Source organism: Agelaius phoeniceus, chromosome 1, assembly GCF_051311805.1.
Source record: "Agelaius phoeniceus isolate bAgePho1 chromosome 1, bAgePho1.hap1, whole genome shotgun sequence".
NCBI classification, from domain to species: domain Eukaryota; kingdom Metazoa; phylum Chordata; class Aves; order Passeriformes; family Icteridae; genus Agelaius; species Agelaius phoeniceus.
This window is the reverse complement of record NC_135265.1, coordinates 69,157,205-69,181,191: the sequence shown is the minus strand read 5'-3', so window position 1 is coordinate 69,181,191 and position 23,987 is coordinate 69,157,205. Positions and strand designations below refer to the sequence as shown.

The 23,987-nt window shown below is 41.3% G+C and overlaps 2 protein-coding genes and 1 long non-coding RNA gene across 16 annotated transcripts in view; 1 reads left to right on the top strand and 2 right to left on the bottom strand.

Moving 5' to 3' along the window:
* Window positions 1–22,684, bottom strand: part of LYRM4 (LYR motif containing 4) — an 87,043-nt gene extending 64,359 nt beyond the window's left edge. For all 4 annotated transcript variants that reach the window (XM_054636994.2, XM_054636977.2, XM_054636960.2 and 1 more), the window contains exons 1-2: window positions 22,549–22,684; window positions 26–146 (exon numbers count right to left, since the gene is read on the bottom strand). In XM_054636994.2, coding sequence (XP_054492969.2) covers window positions 26–146; window positions 22,549–22,634 — 207 coding nt within the window. In that variant the 5' untranslated portion in view covers window positions 22,635–22,684. The remainder of the gene's footprint in view (window positions 1–25; window positions 147–22,548) is intronic.
* Window positions 15,745–20,492, bottom strand: LOC129122925 (uncharacterized). Its single transcript, XR_008534644.2, has 2 exons — window positions 19,976–20,492; window positions 15,745–16,154 (listed from the first exon to the last, which is right to left on the bottom strand). It is a non-coding gene; the product is annotated as an uncharacterized LOC129122925 (long non-coding RNA).
* FARS2 (phenylalanyl-tRNA synthetase 2, mitochondrial) overlaps window positions 22,108–23,987 on the top strand; it is a 231,007-nt gene continuing 229,127 nt past the window's right edge. For 5 of the 11 annotated variants that reach the window (XR_013182985.1, XR_013182996.1, XM_077181129.1 and 2 more), the window contains exon 1: window positions 22,633–22,739. Coding sequence is in view for 4 of the 11 variants with exons in the window: in XM_077181129.1 (XP_077037244.1) it covers window positions 22,633–22,739 (107 nt within the window). In the remaining 7 variants the exon portion in view is untranslated. Of the gene's footprint in view, window positions 22,271–22,623; window positions 22,740–22,984; window positions 23,112–23,987 lie in introns of those variants that run through there. The other 6 variants (XM_077181170.1, XM_054636948.2, XM_054636938.2 and 3 more) reach the window with 6 other exon arrangements.

Sequence of the window (23,987 nt, the reverse complement as noted above, 5' to 3'; positions counted from 1 at the left end):
TAAAAAATTAGAGAAATTAACATACCTGCCGTTGAATAACCTGTAGGTTTACTTTGGCTTTATTCAGTAGTTCTTCTATTTTTTCAGAGTCTGTTATGTTCTTGTTTTCTCTAAAGGCATCTTTTATCCTTCTGATGGCGTATGTTCTAAACACAAACAATAAGAGGACATGTAATCATAGATGTGTCATGATTTATATCATTTCAACATTCTTTAAAACATGCTGATACAAAAAATAAAATGCACACCTCCCATATTTATTTAATTATTTATCTATTTATTTATTTATTTATTTTGCTCAATTTTAGCAAAATAAATATCATTTTATTCAGGGTTTTGTTTTGCCCGAGTTGAAGTAGCAACCGCATTCTGTAATTTTAAAAAAAGAGGTTCTATTAGATGTTACTGTTGAAAAATGTCATATTTCAAGTTTCAGTCCAGTCCTACCTGCTTGTTTGTGCTGAAGCCATACTGCTGGATACCCAGCATGGAATACTGCAAAACTCAGGAACATTACAAAAAGGCTAAGGACCAGAAAATTATTCCCTAGATTATTTTGAATCAGCATGACTATTCTTAACCTGCATATCCAAAAGGTCATTGTCACAATATACATTTCTACTAGATGCAGTGCTGTAATCTAGTAGTCAACCAAAGTAGATTGGTGGACCAACTAACACAAAAAGGGCTCCTTCCCTGTCACCCTTTTCCTCTCCTGACAAAGTGTATTTCACCCCTCAGTCCAACACCTCCTCATCCATTTCCGCACTAAGAAGCAATAACAGAACATGATTTCTGCAAGCTGGAAGAGGTTATGATCTCTGCTTGCAGAGAGGAAGGTCCAAAGCTGCAGCTTTCCCCAAATCCTGCCCTTTCTTTTCAATACAGTAAAGAAATTTCACACAGTCTGTAGTGTACTGTCATCCTGCCTTCCCTCCCCCCTAGTTAGGGTCAATTTCCATATGAAAATAGAATTTTCAGATGGAGCAGTGGATACTTCCATTACATGGGTCCCTGGGAGGAACTGGAAAAATGCAGTAAACTGATCTTGCTTATCTATCTTCCTTGTGTTCTTCTGTACCACCACATCACATCAGTATCACTTCTGCTACAGAAAGCAAAACCCTATGTGTGGCACTGGAAGGAAACAAAAGGCTGCACAATTCCCCCACAATTAGTTTAATATTTCAACAACCCTTTCCAATCTTGTATAAAAGCAGAATATGAGAGACAAAATTGTCTGAAACACTATCACAGAAAATCCAAGGACAAGACTGCAAAACAAAATTATTGGGGGAGTAGACTGAGGAGAGAGGAAGAGGAAAGATGAATAGCCAGTGGCGCTCCATTCCATTAGATGGTGCTATCCAGCTCCTAATGCAGCTTTCACCAGCCAAGCAGCGTGTTTTGTCTTTGAGCTCATAAATAATACATTCCAATCACAGGACTCAGGATGGCTGTGGAGTGCCACTCTGCCACCGCACTCCGGCAGATGGTGCCTGCTTTTAATTAGGGCCTGCTCACCTCTAATGTGACACTGGGGTGCGTCAGGGAGTGAGCCAGTGTGTGTTTGGATGTGTGAAGTTAATAGAATGTATTAAATATGGAAGCTCAATCTCATCTGCAGCTGTTGTCCTAGCAAGACATGAAGGGGAAGCTGATTATTTCTTCTAGAAAAGAAACAACCCCCAGTCATTAATATATAGTACAATTCTGTTGCTTGATAATGGAGAGATTTCAAATCACCCCACATACATATGTAGGGTTAAACTGTGCAAAACATGTAATATTTTCTGAAAGAAAGGACAGGTTTCCAGGAGATACAACAACAAACATATATATATTTAGCTTAAAAGAAAAAACAACAACAACAGCATGTATCTATTAGTGGGTACAAATCTTTCAAAATGCAATATAAATGAGTAAATGCTACCTACATAAAAAAGATAGATGGGACAAAACCAAATGTTGCTCAGTATTAACACCTACAGACTGGAGGTGGTTTTTTGTTTTGTTTTGTACATATGGTGCGTTAATTGTTCCATTTTCTCTCTCTTCCTCTAATTATACCCAACAATTGTTGAGAAAGAAATGTACATAGAAAACAGACCAATTTTTATCTATAATCACAAAGTTGCACTGTTTTTGCCTTCTATTTTTTTACCTTCTAATTTTTCAATCTTTATGAGTTTTAACACCCAAAGTTACTTTACATAGGCTTTAACACAATCTTAATTCTACAGCTAAATCCGTATCTCTAAACACACTCCAAAGACTAGCTCTATAGCCTGGCACTACTCTTTACCAAAGTTACACTGAGATTTAATGTATCACTTAAAAGAAAGATGAACTCAATTCAAAGCTCAAACCCAATACTATAATGACTGTTAAAATAGCCTTTCTTCCCCATTGAGAGGTGTCAGGGAAACATTTTACCAACATTCAAATTCTCTAAAATTATGTAAAAAGTGTTAAGCCAAGATATAAACATATAGGAAGGCTTTTTTTTTTTTTTGGTATGTGTGTGTGTGTGTTTTTTTCTTTTAAACAACAGCTTTTTCTATGCAACAACAGTTGTGAGCAGTGTCAATTCAGCACCTCGACACTCTCTACATTTCAACAGTTTCTGAACTGAGAATGCATTAAAAGCTAGAACTACCATAAGAAATGCAATATTGCTTCAAGTTTATGAAAAACTAAGCCCTTCTGAAAGCACAGTAATGTGTGTAAGCAACACATGTTTGAGAAAAACCTGTTCATTCAGACTTGTATCTGTTGGGGTTTTTTAACAGAGCACTGCTCCAGAGATCTTCTGGCTGATGAAGACTGGTCTGCTGATCAGCTGTTCTAATAGAGTGTATTTTCAGCTCAATGAGCATAACACACCAAACCCAAACCTGTGACATTTGAAGGAACACACAGAAATGCCAGTGGCTGAGAATGCATGGTTGTCTTCATAAAACTTTACATTATCCTAAAAGCAGCACTATCTGCAGACAGTGTGAGAGCCGAAAAGAATACTGGCAAGTGAAGTGATGGCTGTACCTTATGGATGATTGTTTACCCAGAGAGACACGAAGAAACTGCAACAAGTTTAAGCCAATGTGAAGAAGAGATACTGCAATTTCACCGCCCTAGCAGACACAAACCCTCCCTCTGTCCCCTTTAGACCAGCACAGTCAGTCTGATATTTGGCCTGAGCTGAGCCAGTCCAACCTGGGAAATAGAAGGCCACCTACTACAAGAGTTAACTTCAGTTTTAGTTGTTTTGGGCTTTTTTTGCAGATTAGTGAGCTTCATCAGCTATCCATAGAACTGGAGCAACATCACTGAGGAGGGGGGAAATACAGCAGTACTGATTTTGATGGACAGAGTTTGCAATTGATCCCATTAGAAAGGCCAAGCAAGTCACACAAAGAGGATCTTTCAGTGAGAAGGTACCAAGTCAGTTCTCCAGAGAAATGGAATAGGAAAGCAGTTTTGGATACAGTACACTCAAAGAGCCCCAACAGAACTGTGGGAAAAGCCTGCAGTTCCTAATGCAGTAGTATTCATTAAGAAACATCATTTAAATTAAGTCTTAAACTACATTTCACCATTCATTATTTTTCTCATCCATTTTTTGAAAACAGATATTAAAAAATGGCTGAAAGACACAACAAGGTATTTTGCTTTTATCATCCAAGTGCACTGAAATTTGAACAGAGAACATCTTTCACTTTATCTTCTGCAAAGACTTCTCCAGTGACTTGTGACAACAGGACCCAAGGAAGAGTGTACAGTTGAATATATTCACTCAGTGCTCTCATACATATGCACACTTGAAACACCTCTTGTGATCCCTACTTACGTTCATCTGTCACACAATTAATTCCCAATTCAACCAAAATTATGTCCTCGAGGGGCAGTAGACTCGGTGTGATGGCTGCAGACCAAAGCCACTGCAGGTGGATGGTGACACAAGGCAGCAGATGCACATCAGCAGAAAGCAGGAGTCGTTGGGCATTAATATGTGAACAAGGCCAGGGCAAAACATTACTACAGACTCTCAGGCATTGGGCACTGCCTGCTAATGTTATGAGACTACAGTGCTGCCAAATAATAGTAAAAACTAAAGAGAAAGCAGTCTTTGGCCCAATACTCTACCTTTAAAGAGTTCCTCTCTTTTCTTCCCTGAAGCACAATCAAAAGCCTACTGTGTCCTCATGAAAATGAAGTCTACAAGAAGTAAATCTGAAACAACAACTATTAATGAAAAATGAAATCACAATCCAGGTACTTCAGAAAATAACTGCTTGGGGACTTATATATTTTATTTCAAAATGTTTACTTATCTCACACCTGACCAAAAAACCAAAAAATCTTTGTGCTCCGCTAAATGAAAAGAAGCTGAAACGTTACACAAACATACTTGCTTAAGTACACAGTTCCAAGCTTTCAAAATAAACCTGGCCAAGCAATGTTTTTCTCAGCATCACTTTGCATTCACCCGTATCACAACATGCTAAAAGTTCAATCACCTTTCCAAGACATCTTTACAAACACGTTGACATCTTGGCTTTGTGCCTGTCAACGAGTGCAACATACTAATAAGTCACATCATAGTCACATGCACCACAGTGCGGAACACAATGGCTATTACATTATTATTGTTGGCCATTGAGCACACACATGAAGACAGAAGAGGACAGACAGTTGTGGTACACAATCTGTGCAAGCAAAACAGATTACAAGGAGGGGCCACCAGGTTAGAATATTCATATTCGAGGCTTTTGAAAAAGGTCTAGAGTAAAATGTATTTTTCCTTATTAGCTTCAGTTATATTTAATAAATTAAGGCAAGCAATTAGGCAAGCTCTAGGAAGCCCACTGGGGTTAACAGCTCTGGAATGAAGAATATGATGCTTTTATTTAAAGACACAATGTGCAAAAGTGAGATGCTCATTTACAATAGAGTAGCATTACACCAAGTGAGGAACCCTTTTCATAAAATGTCTGTTTGCTTTAACCGAACTATATTTTCTTACCACTGCTGCCTCCCAACTAACATCTATTAACTTATGGTAGCAACAGGATGAATTTTCAGAATTTCCCATTATTACTAGCAAAATGTGCACTAGATGTGATCTGCCCAACTAAATTTTCAGCATTACATATCATTTAAAAAGGGAAAGTTTTTTAATAATCTGCAGAAAAATAATTTTAGCTCACACTCAAGTTTTACTAGCATTAGTGAAGATGTCTTCATGTACAGAATTACTTCTGAGGGAATGCTTATTTAGATGTATATATGTGCAAACATGTATATTTTCATATATGTGTGTACATACGTATTTACAGTATTTTTCCTCTATAAATGTCTTAAAAGACACCAATTAAGGTGAAGCAAAACCTGCATGTAATTACCATCTAACACTAAAAATAAATACTTGACAACAGGTGTGTGTTTGAGACTGAGAGGTAAGTAACTCACAGGGAAGCAGTTGTGACTGGTCTAATTAAACCCAAGACCAACAGAGGGATGTGAACACATTTTATCAACAAGTTGTCCCTCAAACTCTGTCACTAGATATACTTTCAGCACTGCCACTTAAAGTTACAGCACAACAACAACTACATCTTCCCATTTTCTAAAATTTAAAGCAAAGCCTGTTCTTGCAACCAGGATTTCTTTGGGGGTGTCAGGGTGGTGGCTGGATGCTGGAAAAGGAGGAAAGACGAGTAAAGAAAAATAGAAATTAGACTGCTGGTAAACTCAGTATTATTTTCTTGAATTTTCTAACAAAGCACAGTCACTAGACAATCTTCACAAAAAAACCTACAGAAAGAAACCTACCAGCCACTACTCGGTTTCTCTGCTAACATACAAAACATGAGTTCCAATGCAATTGCTAAAAAGTATGTCCAGAACAGAACGGCACTAGAGATAATTTATGAGAGAGGGTTAACCCAAAAGAACATAAAATAGGAATAAAGACTGATGAACACTAGAAAATACATTTGAGAGAGGGTGACTATAACCCAGTGCACATAATACATGCTGTATGATCAGATACAAGGATTTGTAGCTTATTTCTAAAGCAATTTTGCATCTCAGATATCAAAACGTCTAATAAAAACTTGAACCTTTTCCAAGAGTTTCCTTTCATTTTCTTTTTTCAACCTAAACCCAAAAAAGCTTCCTTAGATTTTTAGAAAGACTTGTGGATGTTTTTAGAAAAGGAGAACTTTTTTTTCTGACTATATCTTCTCATCAGTTTGTGTCTGTACCCATTTCAAAGCAGAGAGCATGGATGACCACCTGATCAACAGGATCACAGAATCATTCACATTGGAAATGTGTCTAGGAGGTCTCTAGTCCCACCTTCTGCTGAAAGCAGGGTCAGTGATGGCGTCAGATCGGATTATTCACAGCTTTGTCCAGTCAAGTCTTGAAAAACAGGATGTTGACCAGACCACCTTGCCTGGAAAACAAGCTCAATTGCTTGACTGCCCTTGTGGGGAAAAAGCTTTCCTTAAAGCCAGTCTGAAGAGCCTGTCTTCCTATACTTTACATCTGCTATCAGTTTTTCTCCCACCAGGCCCCTCTGGATACCTTGAGGTGCTGGCTGCTCTCAGAGTCCCTCAATGATGTTTCTTCTCCAGGTGGAACCAGAACAGCTCCCTCAGCCTTTGCTCACAGGACAAGTGCTTCAGCCCCCCTTGGTAGCTCCTGCTGAGCTGCCTACAGATTGTCTGTGCCTTTCCTGCTGGGGGGCTGAGGAGGGCAAGACTGGATGCAGAAGTCCAGATGTGATCCCCCTCCTATCAATCTGCTGGCTGAGCAACTCTTGATACATCTCAGGATGCTCTTCCTCTTCCTTGCTGCCACAGTACACAGCTCTGTTTACAAAGACTTTCTTCTTCCCAGAACACTATTGGTGCTATTCATAGTTAACTATGATTATTTTTGCAATTCACTGAAACATACATTTTTGTAGCTGTATTTCTAAAATACAAAATACAAGTTATTGGCTGTATTTCTAAAATACAAAATACAAGTTATTGGCTTAATTCTAAGCGTAAGGAACCTCTGCAGAAGGGAGTGCTTTTCAGGAGGTCAGGGTTAAAAGAAAAAAGTAAAGATGTCCAAATGAAAGCATTCTTTTAATCTTAATTGGAGTTCCAATTTCAATGTTATAGCGCAGAAGACGCTAAAAAAGAGGGTTATCAGTGAAGGACCCAACTGCACAAGTTGTTCAGTTAACGAGGCACCAGGCAAGGGTGTGCTGCAGGAACTATAACCTGAATTTGCTACAGATGAAAAGTGTCCTGATGGCCTGAAATGAGTAATAGCTCTCTGCTGAGCTTTCACTGCCAAGCCTTGCCAGCTACTCTACAACAAGGACACCGGGGTAGCTCAGCAGTCCAATTAACAGGCAGGGAATGCCTTGAAATGACATGTTCAAAACCTGACAAGGCTGGTTTTTCTCTTCTTCCTTTTGAGATAGATATATACCACTCCATTTGCTGTGGTGCTGTTTCTGAACAGTTCATAAAAAAGGCCTGGCCTGCTGTGTACAGCCACTACAATATTTTTTCTGGAAAGATTAGTTTTAGTACAGTGCTGTGACCAACATTTCTCTTTTCAGCATGGCTAGAGGTTCTCCCTGCACTGGTATGGCCTCACCTTGAAGATCGCGTGCAGTTTTAGTCACCACAAGAAAGATATTAAGCTATTAGAGACCATCCAAAGGAGGCCAACAAAGATGGTGAAGGGCCTGGAGGGGAAGCTGTAGGAGGAGTGCCTGAGGACACTTGGTCTGTTCAGCCTGGAGGAGAGGAGACTGAGGGGAGACCTCATTGCAGTTACAGCTTCCTTGTGAGGGGAACAGGAGGGGCAGGCACTGATCTCTTCTCTGTGGTCACCAGTGACAGGACTCAAGGGAATGGCCTGGAGTTATCAGGGGTGATTTAGTTGGATATTAGAAAAATGTTTTTCCCTTAGAGGGTGTTTGGACACTGGAACAGGCTCCCCAGGGCAGTGGTCACAGAACCAAGCCTGAAAGAGCTCAAGAAGTGTTTGGACAGTGCTCTTCAGCACATGGTGTGAGTCTTGGGGATGGTCCTGTGCAGAGCCAGTAGACGGACTCAGTGATCCCTGTGGGCCCATGCCAGTTCTCCAGATTCTGTGATTGTGTGACTTGGGTACCCTGAAGAGGGCTAAACATATTGCACCTCTTGGTGATTTCATTTAGGGAAGCACTGGGTGCTAATCAGCCTTTCTGGATGCAAGTATTTCACACTTGACAGTAGAAAATTATTTGCCTTTGATGAAGCAATAGTTGCTAAGGTTATTTTAATTAAGCAGCAGGACATAAAGTCCTGGGATATTCTAACTACTTGGACTGCAGTATGGTTGGTCTGGATGATGATAAGATTTTGATAGGACATTTCTGAAGCACAGCATTATTTCTGAAAGTTCAGTAAATATCTAGTTACAGGACACATATTATTTTAATATGGAAATTATGCCAGTTCCTTAGAAGAGAAAAGGGATCAAGTATCAGAAATATATTAGCGGTATACAGTTTTAAAATAAATGAGATATATTGACTTACAAAAGACTTAGAGAAACAGTTCTCTGAAGGTCATCTGAGGTAAAGGTGTTTTGGCCATTTTGACAGACTAGTAATTTTCAGTATACTGACCAGACTCCTAACAAAGTTTTACTTTGCAAAAGTGATCCTTGGATTCTAGCAATAGTCAGTTAATGATGCCCCTTGATTTTTGCTCAAGTAAACCTGAGATTTCTGAGACAAAAGGATGTAAACATCATAGGCCCAAGCGGAAGAAATTGTATTGAAATTAGATAGGGTCCAGTTATCTCACAACTAAGGCAACAATAAACCACAAATACAATTTATTAAACAACCCAAATGAAGTAACATACCACCCGCTCTCTTTATATACAACATACTAAAAGTTACAGGATTTAAAATATTTAAGTTACTATCCAAAATTTATTCTCTCATCCATTTCTATCAGCTTTACAGCTTATCCAAAAATCTTTCTTCCTTATGACTCAGTCAGTAATGACAAACATCCCCCACTTGACTTGCTACCACCATTTGGCTCAGTGACCTTTCCTCATTTATAGGAAAGCACTGCATGTTCAGTTTAGCAAATTTACATCAGTTTTGACAACAATGATGGACATTTGAAATTACTTAGCAGCACACAAAATTCTAATACATGCAAAGCCTATTAGTCAAATTTAGAGCCTAAAAAAGTAAATTTGGAATTTGTAATAAAATCAGCATCCTACTTGGTGCAGACAACAGAGTGCTGAATATTGTTTTCAGACATTTGGAATTGTAAATATATGCCTTTGGACAATGCATGTTATGTTTGAGGAAGCTTAGATCCAGACTACTCTGATTATTACTAAAGGCTCAGAAAAAAAGAAATGCGGGTTATTTTGTACACTATGAACACTACCTAAGGTAGAGAAAATCAAGTGAACTAGATATTTCCTTCTGTATCCTTTCTATTTAATTATTACAGGATATGGAAGTCTTCACAGACTTTAGAGATGATTACATCAGAACCAAAGAAAAAGAGGCTAAAATCCCCATCCTAAGTTGAACAGTAACCCAGAAATGCAAAGGAAATAAACTCTGGGTGTCACTTCATCCCCACAGGAAACCAGATGCAGCTCCTCACATGAAGAAAGAGCAGTAGGACCCATGGTGAACAGAGGCAAGGATTGAAGGAAAAAGAAAATTCTGCTGGGTAAAACTGAATGACTGGTGCACCGTGCAGTAAGGCAGATTTGAGGTTTTCAAGCAGGCACAGCTGATCTTCATCCCCATAAATAATGCAGCTCCCCCGTGCTGTCATAACGTGCCAGAACTGCCCACCCTGACTTTCTGCACTCCACAGCTCTCACCTCCCAGGTGCTACCAGCACAAGGGAGCACTTAAAAAAGTCAGACCCTTGGCAGGGAAGTTATGGAAAAATATGTCCACAGCTCTTTATCTTTGGGGCATGATGGTGATCAGATATCTTTGGGGCATGATGGTGATCAGATAAGACATACCCAGGACCTCTGCTAGCTCTGGTAAAGTAAATTCAGCTTCTCAGGACTCACAGATCCTATGCATTTCTCTGAAGTCCAGAAGTAAAACAGGAATCAAAGCAATACTAAAATGTAAGTGAAGTAACACAATGTTGTTCAAAGCTACTTCACATAAAAGAAAGGAAAAAAAGGGTTACATGGTTTTCCTACTATTTTTCCTGCAGTTACCCAAAAAAAACCCCCATAGAATAGATTATCTATCTGCCACACATGAAGCAAAGAGCAGCTACCAGCCAAAATGTTTACTTTGGGCTATTATGAGCTCCACCTTTAAAATTGTGGTGAATACACTCCTACTGTCCAAACTGTAGATCCCAGCATATGATGCAACACTTTGATCTGACAAGATATACTTTAATATCAGACAGAAAAATGAGATTAAATTTAAAACTCAAGGTATTCTAGTCCAGTGAACAGAAGTCATTCAATAAACCTGCTGACAGATCTTTTGTGCACTTAAACAGCTTAACTACTGTAACAGAAAAGGAGATCAGAATTATTCAAGAAGACAAAGAGAGCAGTCAATTTTCCTTTTTAAAGAAGAGAAGCATCGACAAACCTTTTAATCTAGGCAAGCCCAAGTATGTAACATATAAACATTAAAACTTACAGGTGAGGCTACGCTAAGGTCAATAATTTTTAAAGTGTCCTCCAGTCAACCTCTTAACACCCTATCTAGGAGTCTTACACTATGAATGAAAAAAGATTACTATATTATATTTCTGTATCTCTACACATTCTATTTAATAAGACTAGGTTCAGATTGGTACATTTAAATATAAAAAAATATTCTGCATTTCATGCCAAAAATGGACTATGAAAACCCCCAGATAATACTCAATAGCTAATTAAAAGCTACAGAGAAATAGTCACTCACATGAGTGATGGTAGCACTTTCTGTCCTCTGTTGGCAAGCAAGGAAAAAGAAAACAGAGTAAACACCACCTCCTTTTCCTCCCATAAGCACATGGCTGCTGGCTGCAAGAATTTCTTCTCAGATAACATTTACTCTAAATGTGGAATTAACATCTGGCTTAAAACTCAGTAAGTCAGACAAGTCCTGGCTACGGTTACTGCAGGAGATATTAGGAGAGGAAAAGAGGTATTAGGAGTGATCCACTTATCATAAGGTTTTCAGTGTAACATTTTATGACCAGGGCAGATTACCTTCCCTTTCACATGAGACATGACCTTCCACTCCACAGAGCAGCAGAAAAAGTTCCCAATCTAGGAACAAATTACCAACACAAGTTGCAGAAGCATGACGTTCCCAGCTAATGGCAGCAATAACTTGCACTGATGGAGAATTTCTCCTTCAAGAGTTTCAACAACTTGTTGGGAAATAAAAGCCCAGAACCATGCCTCAAAGTCCCTGCAGGTTAGTAAGCATTGCCATCTGTTCACAGAGCAAGGAGTTTTGTGCAGCTATTTTTACAGTAAACTTTTATGTCCAACCCTGTATTGCTGTAACTTATAGGACTATGTTCATCCCATGCTGCCTTTGCTTTGGGAAGTGACTGTAAGAGTGCCACCAGCAGTTTGATAAATATTCATATTTCCATGCAAAATCTGCAAATAATGGGCAGCAATTTTGGGTATAAATTATGAACTGAAAATAATAAATTAAATGTAGTTTAAAAATGCACTCAATAGCTCTGGAAATCAAGAAGCCTATTTAGCGTTCTACATGAAATGCATTGCTTATTGTTGTTGTGTAAACAAAACACTTGAACATTTATTTTCATACTGTAAATTAGTCAGATCAGGGAAAAACCATTCTGAGTGAGACATCTAATTTATTTTGGCCAGTGATAAACTACTTAGATCAATCAATCAATGTTCTTCCCTTCAAAACTAGTTTACATATGAAGACCATTAATTTGAAAACCTATTTGCTAACTTATTGTACTAGAAAAATGATGTGATATTTCAGATGAGTCAAAGATGTTTTCTGAAACTTAGTAGCAGGTTAGTTTCATGGCAACACAATACAGTTCAATTTGACATTGTCAGTATAATTTAAGCTATAAGCTTCAAGGACTGTGTTATGCATTTCATTTGAGCTGTACTGACTTTAAAACATTTTCCTGAGAAGGAGGCAGTCTGATGTTATTTAAATAAATAAAAACACTGAATATATTTGTATGTATGGATGAATGAATGAATTATTGTTTCACAAAGAATTCTATTAGTGATTCAATCTGAAACTTTATGAAATGTGATGGTTTGTACCTGGCCCCTTCCACTTTTGGTTCCCGTTTCTAACTGTGACTAACAAAGCAAATAAATGATGGCTCTGAACCACACTCCCAACCACCCACCCCAGCCACATTTGGCTCTTTCATTGCTATTCTAACATAGTCTGCAAAAATTTAACATTCACACAATGTGTAACCCTCACAAGATAAACCAATTTTCTCCAACACCAAGGGCTCTGTGGAAATCTGCACACACATTTCTCCCTCCTGCTTAGACAGACAATAAATGGATGTTTGCATCTCTGTGTGACTACCAGTGAGTATTGTGATAATCTGTATGTTTGTTAGGGAAACATATAATGCTTGTAAATAAACACTACCAAGCAACAATGCCATGTGTATCCTGCAAGCAAACCCTAGTTAGCAGAAATCACACCCTGTGCCAGACAGAGATAGAGACAACTCTGTAAAGACTGAACTTTTGGGAAACAATGAATTATTTTCATAAGCACCAAAAGTCACAGAAGTTTAATTATAAAAGCTTCGCTACCACAAAGGACTAGTGATTACTAACAATACACTAGAATAAATTACAGTCTCAGGAAAATATTTTAACTTTTTTTTTCAGACAGGCACTTTCTCTGGCCGTAAAAATAAGACAATATTACTTTTAAACAAGCTAATGATTTAGAAACAGGTATTTAATGGTTCCAGACGAGGATATGCCAGACAAGCAGACTCAGAAGGACTGTCACGACCTGTTGATGGACATTATTTTCTAATAAGACTGACACACCTATCTTATACTCATATACTCTCTAGTATTCATATACTCTCTAGTCTCCACAGTGGATTCACAGCTTGCTTTAAACAGGGATTTTGTGAGAGTTACTGGGATTGAGCAGAAGTGAATTCTAGACTTCTTGATACCAATACATTCATATATGCATACACACACATAATTACTTTGTGCATAGGCTTCTTTAGAAACCATAATGAGATTTAACCAATTGTTATTTATTTAAAAAGTTAAAAAAAAAAGAAGTATCTAAGCAATAGCTTTTTCCAAGACTTTGTAACAAACATGATGCTGAAGAACGTGTAAGTACTGGACTGAGTCCTGAGTCTCTGAATACCATTCCCAGCACAGGACTTTCAAATTTTCCTGAAGAATGCTTTAAGGATTTATTTCAGGCAGGAAATTCTGTTCAGGAAGAAAGCAACTGGACTCAACTGAATTCTTTTATCATATTAAATGTTCAGTTGCATTGTATCCTGAGAAGAATGTTAGAATTTTATATGGAGAGCAGGTAAAAAAGGAATAGAATAGACTAGACTAGAATAGAACGTAGAAAAAAAAGGTAAGGGAAAAAGGCCATATACCATAATGACAGCCAGAATGTTGTCTGGATGACTTGTGGCATCTTCATTCTTGAGAAAAAAAAAACTGTATCAAGAAGAATCCCCAAGAATATTTCTCACTAAGGACATTTTTGTACTGAGTTTTGTGCATAACAGTCTTGGAACAATTGGCTTAAGTATTCACAAACACAAGAAAACAACCAAGAAAATCTCCTCTGATCCCCACATTTTTTTTGAAAAGTAGAGAACTATGTATAATCTAGGACTTTGTTGGTGAGGGAACCCAAAAACTCATGAGAAGAGCTTTATTGAAGAGGTAGTTCAGAGAGCATCCTTGCCATCCACTACTGCAGCAAGTGGTTCTAAACATTGCCTTGTCAATTGCAGTTTCCTCTTTTCTTTTTCAAATTACATTTTTTTTTTTTAATCCAGAATGCTGATCTTCTAAAGACTGCTTGAAATTATAATAGCCTGTGTCTACTGTATCTTGAATCATCTGGATGTTAGCAGGTCAGCATCTTTTCATCATGGGCAGCATAGAGATGAAAACAGAGGAACTAAGTGTTAAAGCCACATCCAAGAGTAAGGATGTGGTGGTTTGACAGGAAATGTGTTTTTGGGATGCTGTGTTTTTGGCCAATGGATATTCAGGCTTTAATATTGGCATTTAACCTGGCTATTGGGACATGGACACGCCACTGAGAACACGGGGTTAAAAGCAGGGCTCTCCCCTGGGAGGGTCCTCTTGGGTTTCCGGCGGGAAAGAGTTCGGGTCTCTCCCCCGGCCCAGCTGCTGGCTGGGCAGGGGGAGGGGAAAGCCATGTGGCCGAGAGAGGTAGGCCTGAGCCCGGGGGTGGAAGGGTGGAAGAGAGAAAGAGAGAGAGAGACACCGGGAGCCATCGGGCAGCCCCCCCTGAGAGACACAGAGAGAGAGAGAAAGAGCCGCTGCCTGAGACTGTAACCTTGAAGCTTGATAAACATGGGCCTGTGCCGGCAGCACGGCTGGGACGGAGGAGGGGGGGGGGTTCAGCCGGCCGCTTGTAGGAGCTTTTAACCCCTTTTTGGAAAATGAGAACTTTACAGAACATTGACCTTTCCTAGAAGATAGAGTGGAAGATGAAAAAGGAAATGGGCCAGTGTGAGAGAGGTCTGGGCAAGTGAGAGATAGTAGAAGAATAGAGAAGAATCCTAGTGGGAAGAGATGATGGAGTAGCTTTTGCTGGACTCTTTTTGTATAGCCATGGACAGAACCAAGAGGGTTCAGTGTTGATGCCCCTCGGCCCCAGGGGGTGAAAAATATGGGGGGGACAGCTGTCCCAAAGGAGAGATTGTGGGGACAGGTGTCCCAAAAGAGAGATGGACAGACCCAAGTTCCTTGTGACACAGAGACTGCATTCTAGGGGGAGGCAATGGCCTCAGAACCAAGAGGGTTCAGTGTTGATGCCCCTCAGCCCCAGGGGGTGAAAAATATGGGGGGGACAGGTGTCCCAAAGGAGAGATTGTGGGGACAGGTGTCCCAAAGGAGAGACTGTGCCTTTTTTTTGGATCGGGACAGAGCATCCTTAAAAGAGAACCCTAGAAGCAGTTCTGGTCCGTGTTCAGTGGTGAGAGCACTGGACATGAAAAGGAAGAAGTCACGACGGCAGATGTACTCCGGGCGGTGCCACAAGTGACACAGGAAACACATGAGGCTTCGATTGTGTTTCCAGGGGAAGCCCATGGCACAAGAAGGACTCCTCTCCTCTTGATGGACTGAGGATTGATTGTTTGAAAGGTGGTGCTGGACCGAGAGTTGGTGATTTGAGAAACAAATGTATTGTGTTGGAAATTTGGTGGGGGGAGGAGGAAATGCATTTGTGAGGTTTTCATTTTCCCTGTGTGTGTGTTTCATTTTATCTGTAGTTGTAGAGTAGTTAATAAAGTTCTGGTTCTTTTTTCCCTAAGTAGGAGCCTGCTTTGCTTATTCCTGGTCACATCTCACAGCAGAAACCAGGGAGAAGGTATCTTCATGGGGGCACTGGCATTGTGCCAGTGTTAAACCATGATAGGAAAGGAGTAGGTTAGCTGGAACAGCATTTAAATCCATTTTTAATGCTACAGCTACATTACAAAGTGCTTTTCATTTACCAGAAATCATAAGCATATGTGTATGGGTATGAGCCACTGCCAGAGGCAGTGGTTTTTCTATTACTCTCATTAGTTCTCTAACAAACACTACTTGTAATTAAATCTTATGTAAAAAGAAATATATCCCTGTTCTTCTGTGCTACACAAAGAATAACAAGGGGCTACAGCAGATTTACTCATTTTGGGTGCCTATACTAAAATAAAATAACCAAAACAGTAGATCAGTCTTTTGAGGAAGCCCCCATCCATTTGTCTTCCAAATACTAAATTTCAATTTTTCCAGAACTCTGTATGCTCTGTATGTGCTCCAAACACTCCATCCAAGTTACTACTGTTCAAAATTCTGCTCTGCAAAAAAAAGGAAAAATAAAAAAGAAACCGAGAAAATTACATCAGACCTGATGCACAGATACCATGAATTGTTTAGGAAGAGTGTAACTTTACAAGGGTAAAACGAATGTATTTGGAAAATGACAATCACTGTTGAACTATTAAACCAAAGATAACAACTCCTAATGAACAAGATCAACAGAATTTTGATGCTATGATTTTCAGTTGGGTAATGTTACTATTAAGAAATCAAAGTATTTGATAAAACTGTTTCCATTTGTTTTAAAACTTCAGAGAAATATGTTCTGAGGGTAATTAATGGCTATGTTTCGATGTTTTTGAAATAGAGTGCTTTGGTTGTCTTTCCAAAATATTTTATACATATACAATACTTAAGTCAAATGGAAATACTTCTATACCATGAGACCCAAATCCAAAACTATGTTCTTATACCTCAAGATTTTCCAAAAATGGCACATATTTCCACTAAAAAACTCTTGTACTCTTAAAATGCTCTTAAAACACTGACATCTCTAGTCAAGCATACATGATTCTGACAGAATAAGGCAATATATAAAAAAGAGCTTAAAATAATGGCAAAATGGTATGTGGTCACTGAAATAATAGCCAAAATTGAACTTCCCATAGAAAGAGGTATTAGTAAGGCCAATCACAAATCTGTGAGATTGCTCCACAAAATGATGTGAAAATGTGCAATGCCTGTTTGCCTGTGATTCTGGGCCATGCAGCTCCAGGCCAAAACAAGTGTCTGCACCAGGGGACGATGGAAACCATCCTGGACTCTGGAGCACTGTAGCTGCTTGCAGCCCTGACTTTTTCATACTTTCCAAGGAGATGACAGAGAACACCACACACTCAGTAAATAGGAAATTAACTCAAAAAATCCTAAAGTTTATTATCACTCAGAATACAATCAGCAATTACATACAGAGAAGAAAAAATAAGTTATCTGCCTTCTTTGCACAGCTGAGGAAAACCAGATACTGTAAACTACAATTCTGTCACCGTACACCTACAAAGAGGTAGGACATCTCTGCTGGACAGAACTGACAATTTTATTTTTTTTCTGCACTTCTCATCTCAGCTACAAACTACCATTTTAGTCAGAAAACCATGCCTCTCTTTTCTCATTACTGTCTTGAACTTTTTTTTGGCTTAATCATTATGTAGACATTTTTCCTCCCTAATACATAGAAACATAAACAATCTGCTGGCGTACCTTGTCAATCACAAACTTCATTAGGATATCCAGTGAGAAAAAGTCTTACTCAGCTTGGATAACTGTCACATGTAAAATTTGAGCATGGCTGCTAAAATACCTAAGTGATGAAAGTGCAAAAAGAAACACTGACAGGATTCTATAGACCAGGGACTAAAAGCAAAGTAAGATTTTTCCATTAAGGTGAACAAATCAGGTATGCTGGGAATAAGAGAAAGAAACTCATTTCTCTAAAAGAGTGGTTTTTAAAAAAATTTACTTGGTGTGAGTTATGTTCTCAAAAGAGTTGTTAGCAGAATCTTAACAGCTTTATGTCCCTTTGAAGCACAAGTCATCATGCAAGTATGGGTCAACTTAACCTATACTTGACCGAGAACCCAGGTGCTCTCATGAAGGGAACTGAGTACAAAGAACTTTCTGTTCTGGAACTGGGTATCCAGAGAAGTCTCATTATGAAGACCGAGGCAAAGTGGGCAGTAAATACCTTGGCCTTTCCCTCATCCTTTGTCACTACATTTACCTCTGCAACCAACAAAGGATGGAGATTCTCCTTAGCCCTTCTTTTGTTGCTGATGTATCTATAGAAACATCTTTTATTTTCTTTTAAGGTAGTAGCCAGATAAAGTTCCAGCTGGGGTTTGGCTCTTCTAATTTTCTCTCTGCATAACCTCATGACATCCACGGAGTTCTCTGGCATAGTCTGGGCATAGTCTGCCCTTATCTCTACAGGTCAAAAACTCTGTAAACTCTACCTTTTTTTTTTTTTCTTTTTTCTCCTGAGTTCCCTCTAAAGCTCTCTCTTCAGCCAGGCTGCTTTTCTTCCCTGCTGGCTCTTCCAACACATGGGGACAGCCTGCTCCTGTGCCTTGAAGACTTCTATCCTGAAGAATGTCCAGCCTTCCTGGGCACCACTGCCCTTCAGGACTGTCTCCCTAGTGACTCTCTCAACAGGTCTCCTAAACAGGCCAAAATCTGCCCTCTGGAAGTCCAAGGTGGCAGTTCTACTGATCCCCCTACTTACTTCTGTGAGAACTGATAACTATAATTTCAGGAAAACTGTGCCGAAGGCATCCTCCAATTTTCTCATCACACAACAGTCTTTTAGCAAAAAACAGATCCAGTGGGGTGCCTTCCCTATTTGGCTCCCTCATCAGCTGCATTAGGAGCACACACTCCAGGAACCTCCCAGACTCCTTCCTCTCTGTGGCATTATATTCCCAGCAGACATCTGATAAATTGAAATCCCCACAAGGAAAAGGGGCAGCAATCTTGAGACTGTTCTTTGGTCCTATGTTCCATGACTCCCTAAAATCAGATCAACAGCTGTATCAGTCAAAGTAGGAAAAGCAACTGGTGCTGAAAAAAAACAGTGCAAACTATTTTGCTCAGTTTTGTTCCTAGGTTAGCAGTCATTTGCAAAAATCAGATTTACCAGTTTTAAAATCTTGAAGGACTTATGTAAGATGAAACTGCATGCATTCAATTAACTTGTTTCCAACACAAAACAAATGGACAAATTTGTTTTGACAAATTTTCTTCCCTCATTCTTATATGTTCTGGGTAGCTTTATTAGTCAAATAATATTGTACATTCTAAAAGAAAAATCAGATTCCATTAAAATGCAATTTAGAGAGACAAGAAAGAAATGTATCTATAAATAAAAATACAACTTCCACCACTTAAAAGAGAACATAATGGATAACTGGAAAAAATTTCAATAAATCAAGAAAGATGTTAAAAAACATTAAATAATTATTTGCAGAAAATAAAGTTTAAAGTTTTGATTATCTTCATTCGCAATCAGATGTATTTTAATGTCTTTCATAAGTTTATAAATTTTTTTGTATTCTGTACCCAGACCACTCACAACATGCCATTATTTAAATCACTAATGATATTTAGAAATATCCCTTAAATCCATTTAGTTGAGACTACAATCCAACATATTATAAGCCATCACAGGTTCTACATTTTGTCAACCAAGCAGAAGAAAATAGTACACTTGTTAAATCCACCTCTTTGAATCAAAACCTAACATCTTGCCTCTCTGCATATTGATTTTCCTCCAGCATAAATCACTCACCCATACTCAGACTGTCTGCTTGGGTAATAGGGCAGAAGGGCAGACATGAAATTACTTACAGTCTACTAAATTCCCTCTCCCTGCTGTTAAAACCTGGCCTACACTTCTGGGTGTCCCAACACTCTGTGACATTTACTCCAGGACACTGGAGATGCTCCTGTGTTATTCTGAAGGCTACCAGCAGTGACCTCAGTTACTTTAAGACATGAATGATATTCTTCACAGTTACCATACAAGTTCTATTGGGGGGCAGAAGAAAATCTGGGGCTATGAAATGACATAAGGAATGTATTTACTCAGAGAGACATAAAACAAAAAGGTTGAATTTTCCATCACAATCTACATGTACATGTGTCCTGGTTTTGTCTAGGAAGTAAAATTAAAGTTTCTTTCTAGTAGCTGGTACAATGCTGTGTTTTGGATTTAGGATGCGAGTTATGTTGACAACATGCTGATCTCTTAGCAAGCAGGGTTTACACTAAGCTGGGAAGTTTTCAGCTTCTCACACCAACCCACCTCCAAGTAGGCTGGGGGGCACAGGAAGCTGGCAGAAAATACATCCAGGATGATCCAAACTGGCCAAAGGGATATTCCATACCATGGGGTGTTATGCTCAGTATATACACCAGGGAGAAAGCCAGTTGGGGGCTGCTGCTCAGGAACTGGCTGGGCATCGATTGGCAGCAACTGTACTGTGCATCACTTGTTTTGTATATTCTTATTATTATCCATTCCTTCTCTGCTCTATTTAAAAGTCTTCATCTCAACGCACAAATTTTACTTTTTTTTCCCCTCCAGTTCTCTCCCCCATCTCACTGGGGAGAGGGGAGCAAGCACTTGTGTGGTGTTTAGCTGCCTGCTAAGTTAAACCAGAGCAACGAAATTAGGAGAAAAAGCACAGTAAGCAAATAAAGAGACACTAATTAGCTGATCGTACTCCAGACATACTCTTACAAATATGCAATTTGCAGTAATAAAGTATTCTGACACTGTCTAGCTGAAGTCATGAATTAATAATAATAATAATAATAATAATAATAATAATAATAATAATAATAATCTGTAATACCTTCTACTTTGCTGCAAGTTAGCTCTTTACACAAAGTCCTTGGGTTAACTCCGTAAACTGCCATATCACGTTACAGCAGCCCTGAGGACACGGCAGGGCTGCTTATCTTGGCAGGCAAGAAGCCAATGGGGTGTCCCTTTTACCTATGGGTGCGGTGTAAACACTGAGGCAGAACTTTTGTTGTGGTCACATCAGACCTCTAAATGTAACAGCTGCAGGTCATTCCTTGCTGGAAACTGCTATGGCTTTTCATGCTCACAAATGTGTATACAGCACAAGGTTTTAGACGGTTTCTGATTTTATAGTATCTAAGGACAGGCCCATCAAAACCAGAGATCTTTCCTTTAAGGAAAGGCGCAACTTGCACTGCGACATGGTGCCAAAAAACCAGATCTCCATGGTAAACACATCGTATCATTTCTATCCTTTAAAATTTGCTGTGGACGTCACTTCCTCACCGCTCAACCCCAAGCATAAACCCACTTCTGAAATCATATGCCATAGCCCAGACACAAACTTCATTCAGCTGTTCACCAACTGCACATCTCAAACCATCTCCATTGTGCACAATCCTGTGTTCATTAGGCAGAACAAGGGTAACCAGGGACACTCTGGACACCAAAAAAGCAGGAGAAAACCTTGATAGCAACAGAATGTGATGCAAACACACATTGCTGCGTGGAGTCAGCACTGAATGTTTATTAGCACCAGCTATTTTCAGCCCCACAGCCCTTCTTCTCAGGGCACTCCCTCACACCTGAGGTTTGTGGAATACTTGTGCCTTGCAGAACACAGAGCTCACCACAGCTATGTAAGTTTAAAGGCTTCTGTTCCCAGTTCTTGCCTGAGAGATGATTCACAGCACAGGTAGCTCACATGTCCTTTCCCGTGGTCCAGCTGAGTGGTAAAGTAAACAAACTCCCATTGGGCAATGCAATTCTGCCAGTGTGGGTGAACAGCACCCCCGTGAACACAGCAGACAGCTAAAGGTGACCAGGCCTACACCTAACTTTTGCAAAAAAACCTAGTGTGTCCCTTTCACTGACAGCCAGAGAAAGCAGGCAGACAGCCTGGTATCCTGTGTGGTGGGAAGAGTGAACTCTGAGCCTCACTGCACCCTGAGCATGGACACAGCACATGGTGCCAGGCTTTGGCTGCAGCCTGCCCCCACCTCTCCTCTGCCAGGAAATGGGGCAGCACACAGGCAGACATGAGCTATACCAGGTTCACAAAATCACAAAGTCATTAGGGTTGAAATGGATCTCTGAAGATCATCTAGGCCAACCTCCTGACAAGGGAGGGTCACCTTGAGCAGGTGACACAGGAACACATCCATGTCGGTTTGGAATGTCTCCAGGGAGGGAGACTCCATGACCTCCAAGGGCAGCCTGTTCCAGTGCTCTGCCATCCTCACTGTAAAGAAGTCCTTTGTCATGTTGAAGTGAAACTTCTTGTGTTTTGGCTTATGGCCTTTGCTCCTCATCCTGTTGCCAAGCAGCGCCAAAAAGAGTCGGGCACTATCCCCATGACACCCACCCCCGAGATATTTATATGCATTAATGAGCTCCCCTCTCAGTCTTCCCTTCTCCAGACTAAACAGGCCCAGCTCCCGCAGTGTCTCCTCAGAGAGATGCTCCAGACCCTTCCTCATCTTTGCGGCCTTCCACTGGACCCTCTCCAGCAGCTCCTTGTCTTCCTTGCATTGAGAAGCCCACACCCAGCACAAGTACTTCTGACTTAAGGTAGGGACAACCTCTGTCCTATCCCTTTTTCCTAATACCCCATACCCTGGCGCCTTTGCGGCAGTCCGGAGCCTGGGGGCTGCCCATTCCCGGCGCTCCGAGCAGGGCCCGGGCCCAGTGCCGGGCCCAGGCCCGGTCCGGTCCCGCTGTCGCTCCAGGGCACGGCTCGGCTCCTCCCGAGGCCGCAGCTCCCCGCGCCCCTGCCCCAAGCACGGCCGGGACCCCCCGCCTCGGCGGGAATCCCCGCGTCCGCCGCCCCCCGGAGCCCTTCCCCGCACCTGTAGCCGTAGCAGCTGAAGCGCTGGCTCTCCCGCAGCAGGGCGCGGTACAGACGCAGCACCTGGGCACGGCTGGACGCTGCCATGTTGCCGACACCGAGCCGCTCCTCCCGCGGCGAGGCCCCTTTTCCCCGCCCTCCCGCCGCCCGCGCCGGGCGCAGCCGCGGCGGAGCGGAGCCGCAGGGCCGGCGGTGAGTGGCGGAGCGGGGCGGCAGCGGCCGCGGCTCGGCCCGGGCCCAGCGCAAGGCGCGGGCGGGACGGGGAGGGGCGGGGAAGAGCGGCTCCCCGGCCGAGGCAGCCCCGGCAGCGGTGGGCTCGGGGGACTCGGGGTCGGCTCCCGGGTCCCGCCGGGTGGGGCCTGCCCGGGAGCTCCGGCGGGGATCGCAAGGCGCGACTGCCGCGGGGTGCCTGTTGGGCTCGGCTGTGCGGTTGTGGAGGGCCCGGGGGCGGGGAGGGAAGGCCCGAGCGACGGGAAAATGAAAGCAGCGCTCAGATGCCGTGCTCGGCGGGGCCAGCAGCGCCGTGTGCGCGCTCCGTGCTTGGTTGGTGTGCCGCCCTGGGAGGTGGGTGCTGCCGGGAGGAGAGGGATATCGGGGCTGGAAAGGAGCAACAAGTGATGCGTGCAGGGAGTTGCCTCGGAATCGCTGTATACGTTTGCAGTCAGTGTTCAGGTACTGGAGAGGATCCAACAGAGGCTACGAAGATAATTTGGAGTCCAGAGCATCTGTCTTCATGAGGAGAGACTGCGGGTGCTGGGCCTACTCAGTCTGGAGAACAGAGGACTGAGAAGGGATCTCATTAATGCGTATATGAAAGGTGGATTACAAGAGGGTGATACTAGGCTCTTCAGTGAGGCCCAGCAAAAGGATGAGGAGCAGTGGCCATAAACTAGAACCCAAAAGTTTCACCTCAGTGTGAGAAACAACTTTACATTAAGGATGGCAGAACAGTGGAACATGCTGTGCTGGAAGCTTGTGGCGTCTCACTCTCTGGAGACATTGAAAACCCACCTGGATACATTTCTTTGTCGCCTGCTCAAGGTGACACTGCCTTGTCAGGGGAGTTGAACTACATGATCTTCAGAGGTCCCTTCCAACCCCAACATTCTGTGATTCTCTGAAATCACTACAGGCAATTGCAGATGTACATCTGTGCTAGTGTACCAGGGCCTGTTGTGTTATAGTGATGTTTGAGTTGTTCCTCTCTCAATACCTATTTTAAAGATGAATTCTGTTACGTAAACCACACATCAAGTATCCTCTTTTGCTCTAAGTTTTGCTGCTGCAGAATGAACTTAACTTTGTAACTTGCAGGTATTATGCTGCAGCTGTATTTAATACTGATTTTTAAATTTTATCAGCAATTTATTTAATGCCATAGAATCATTCATGTTGGAAGAGACCTTTAGTCTCCAGTCTAACTGTCCACCCTGCACCTCT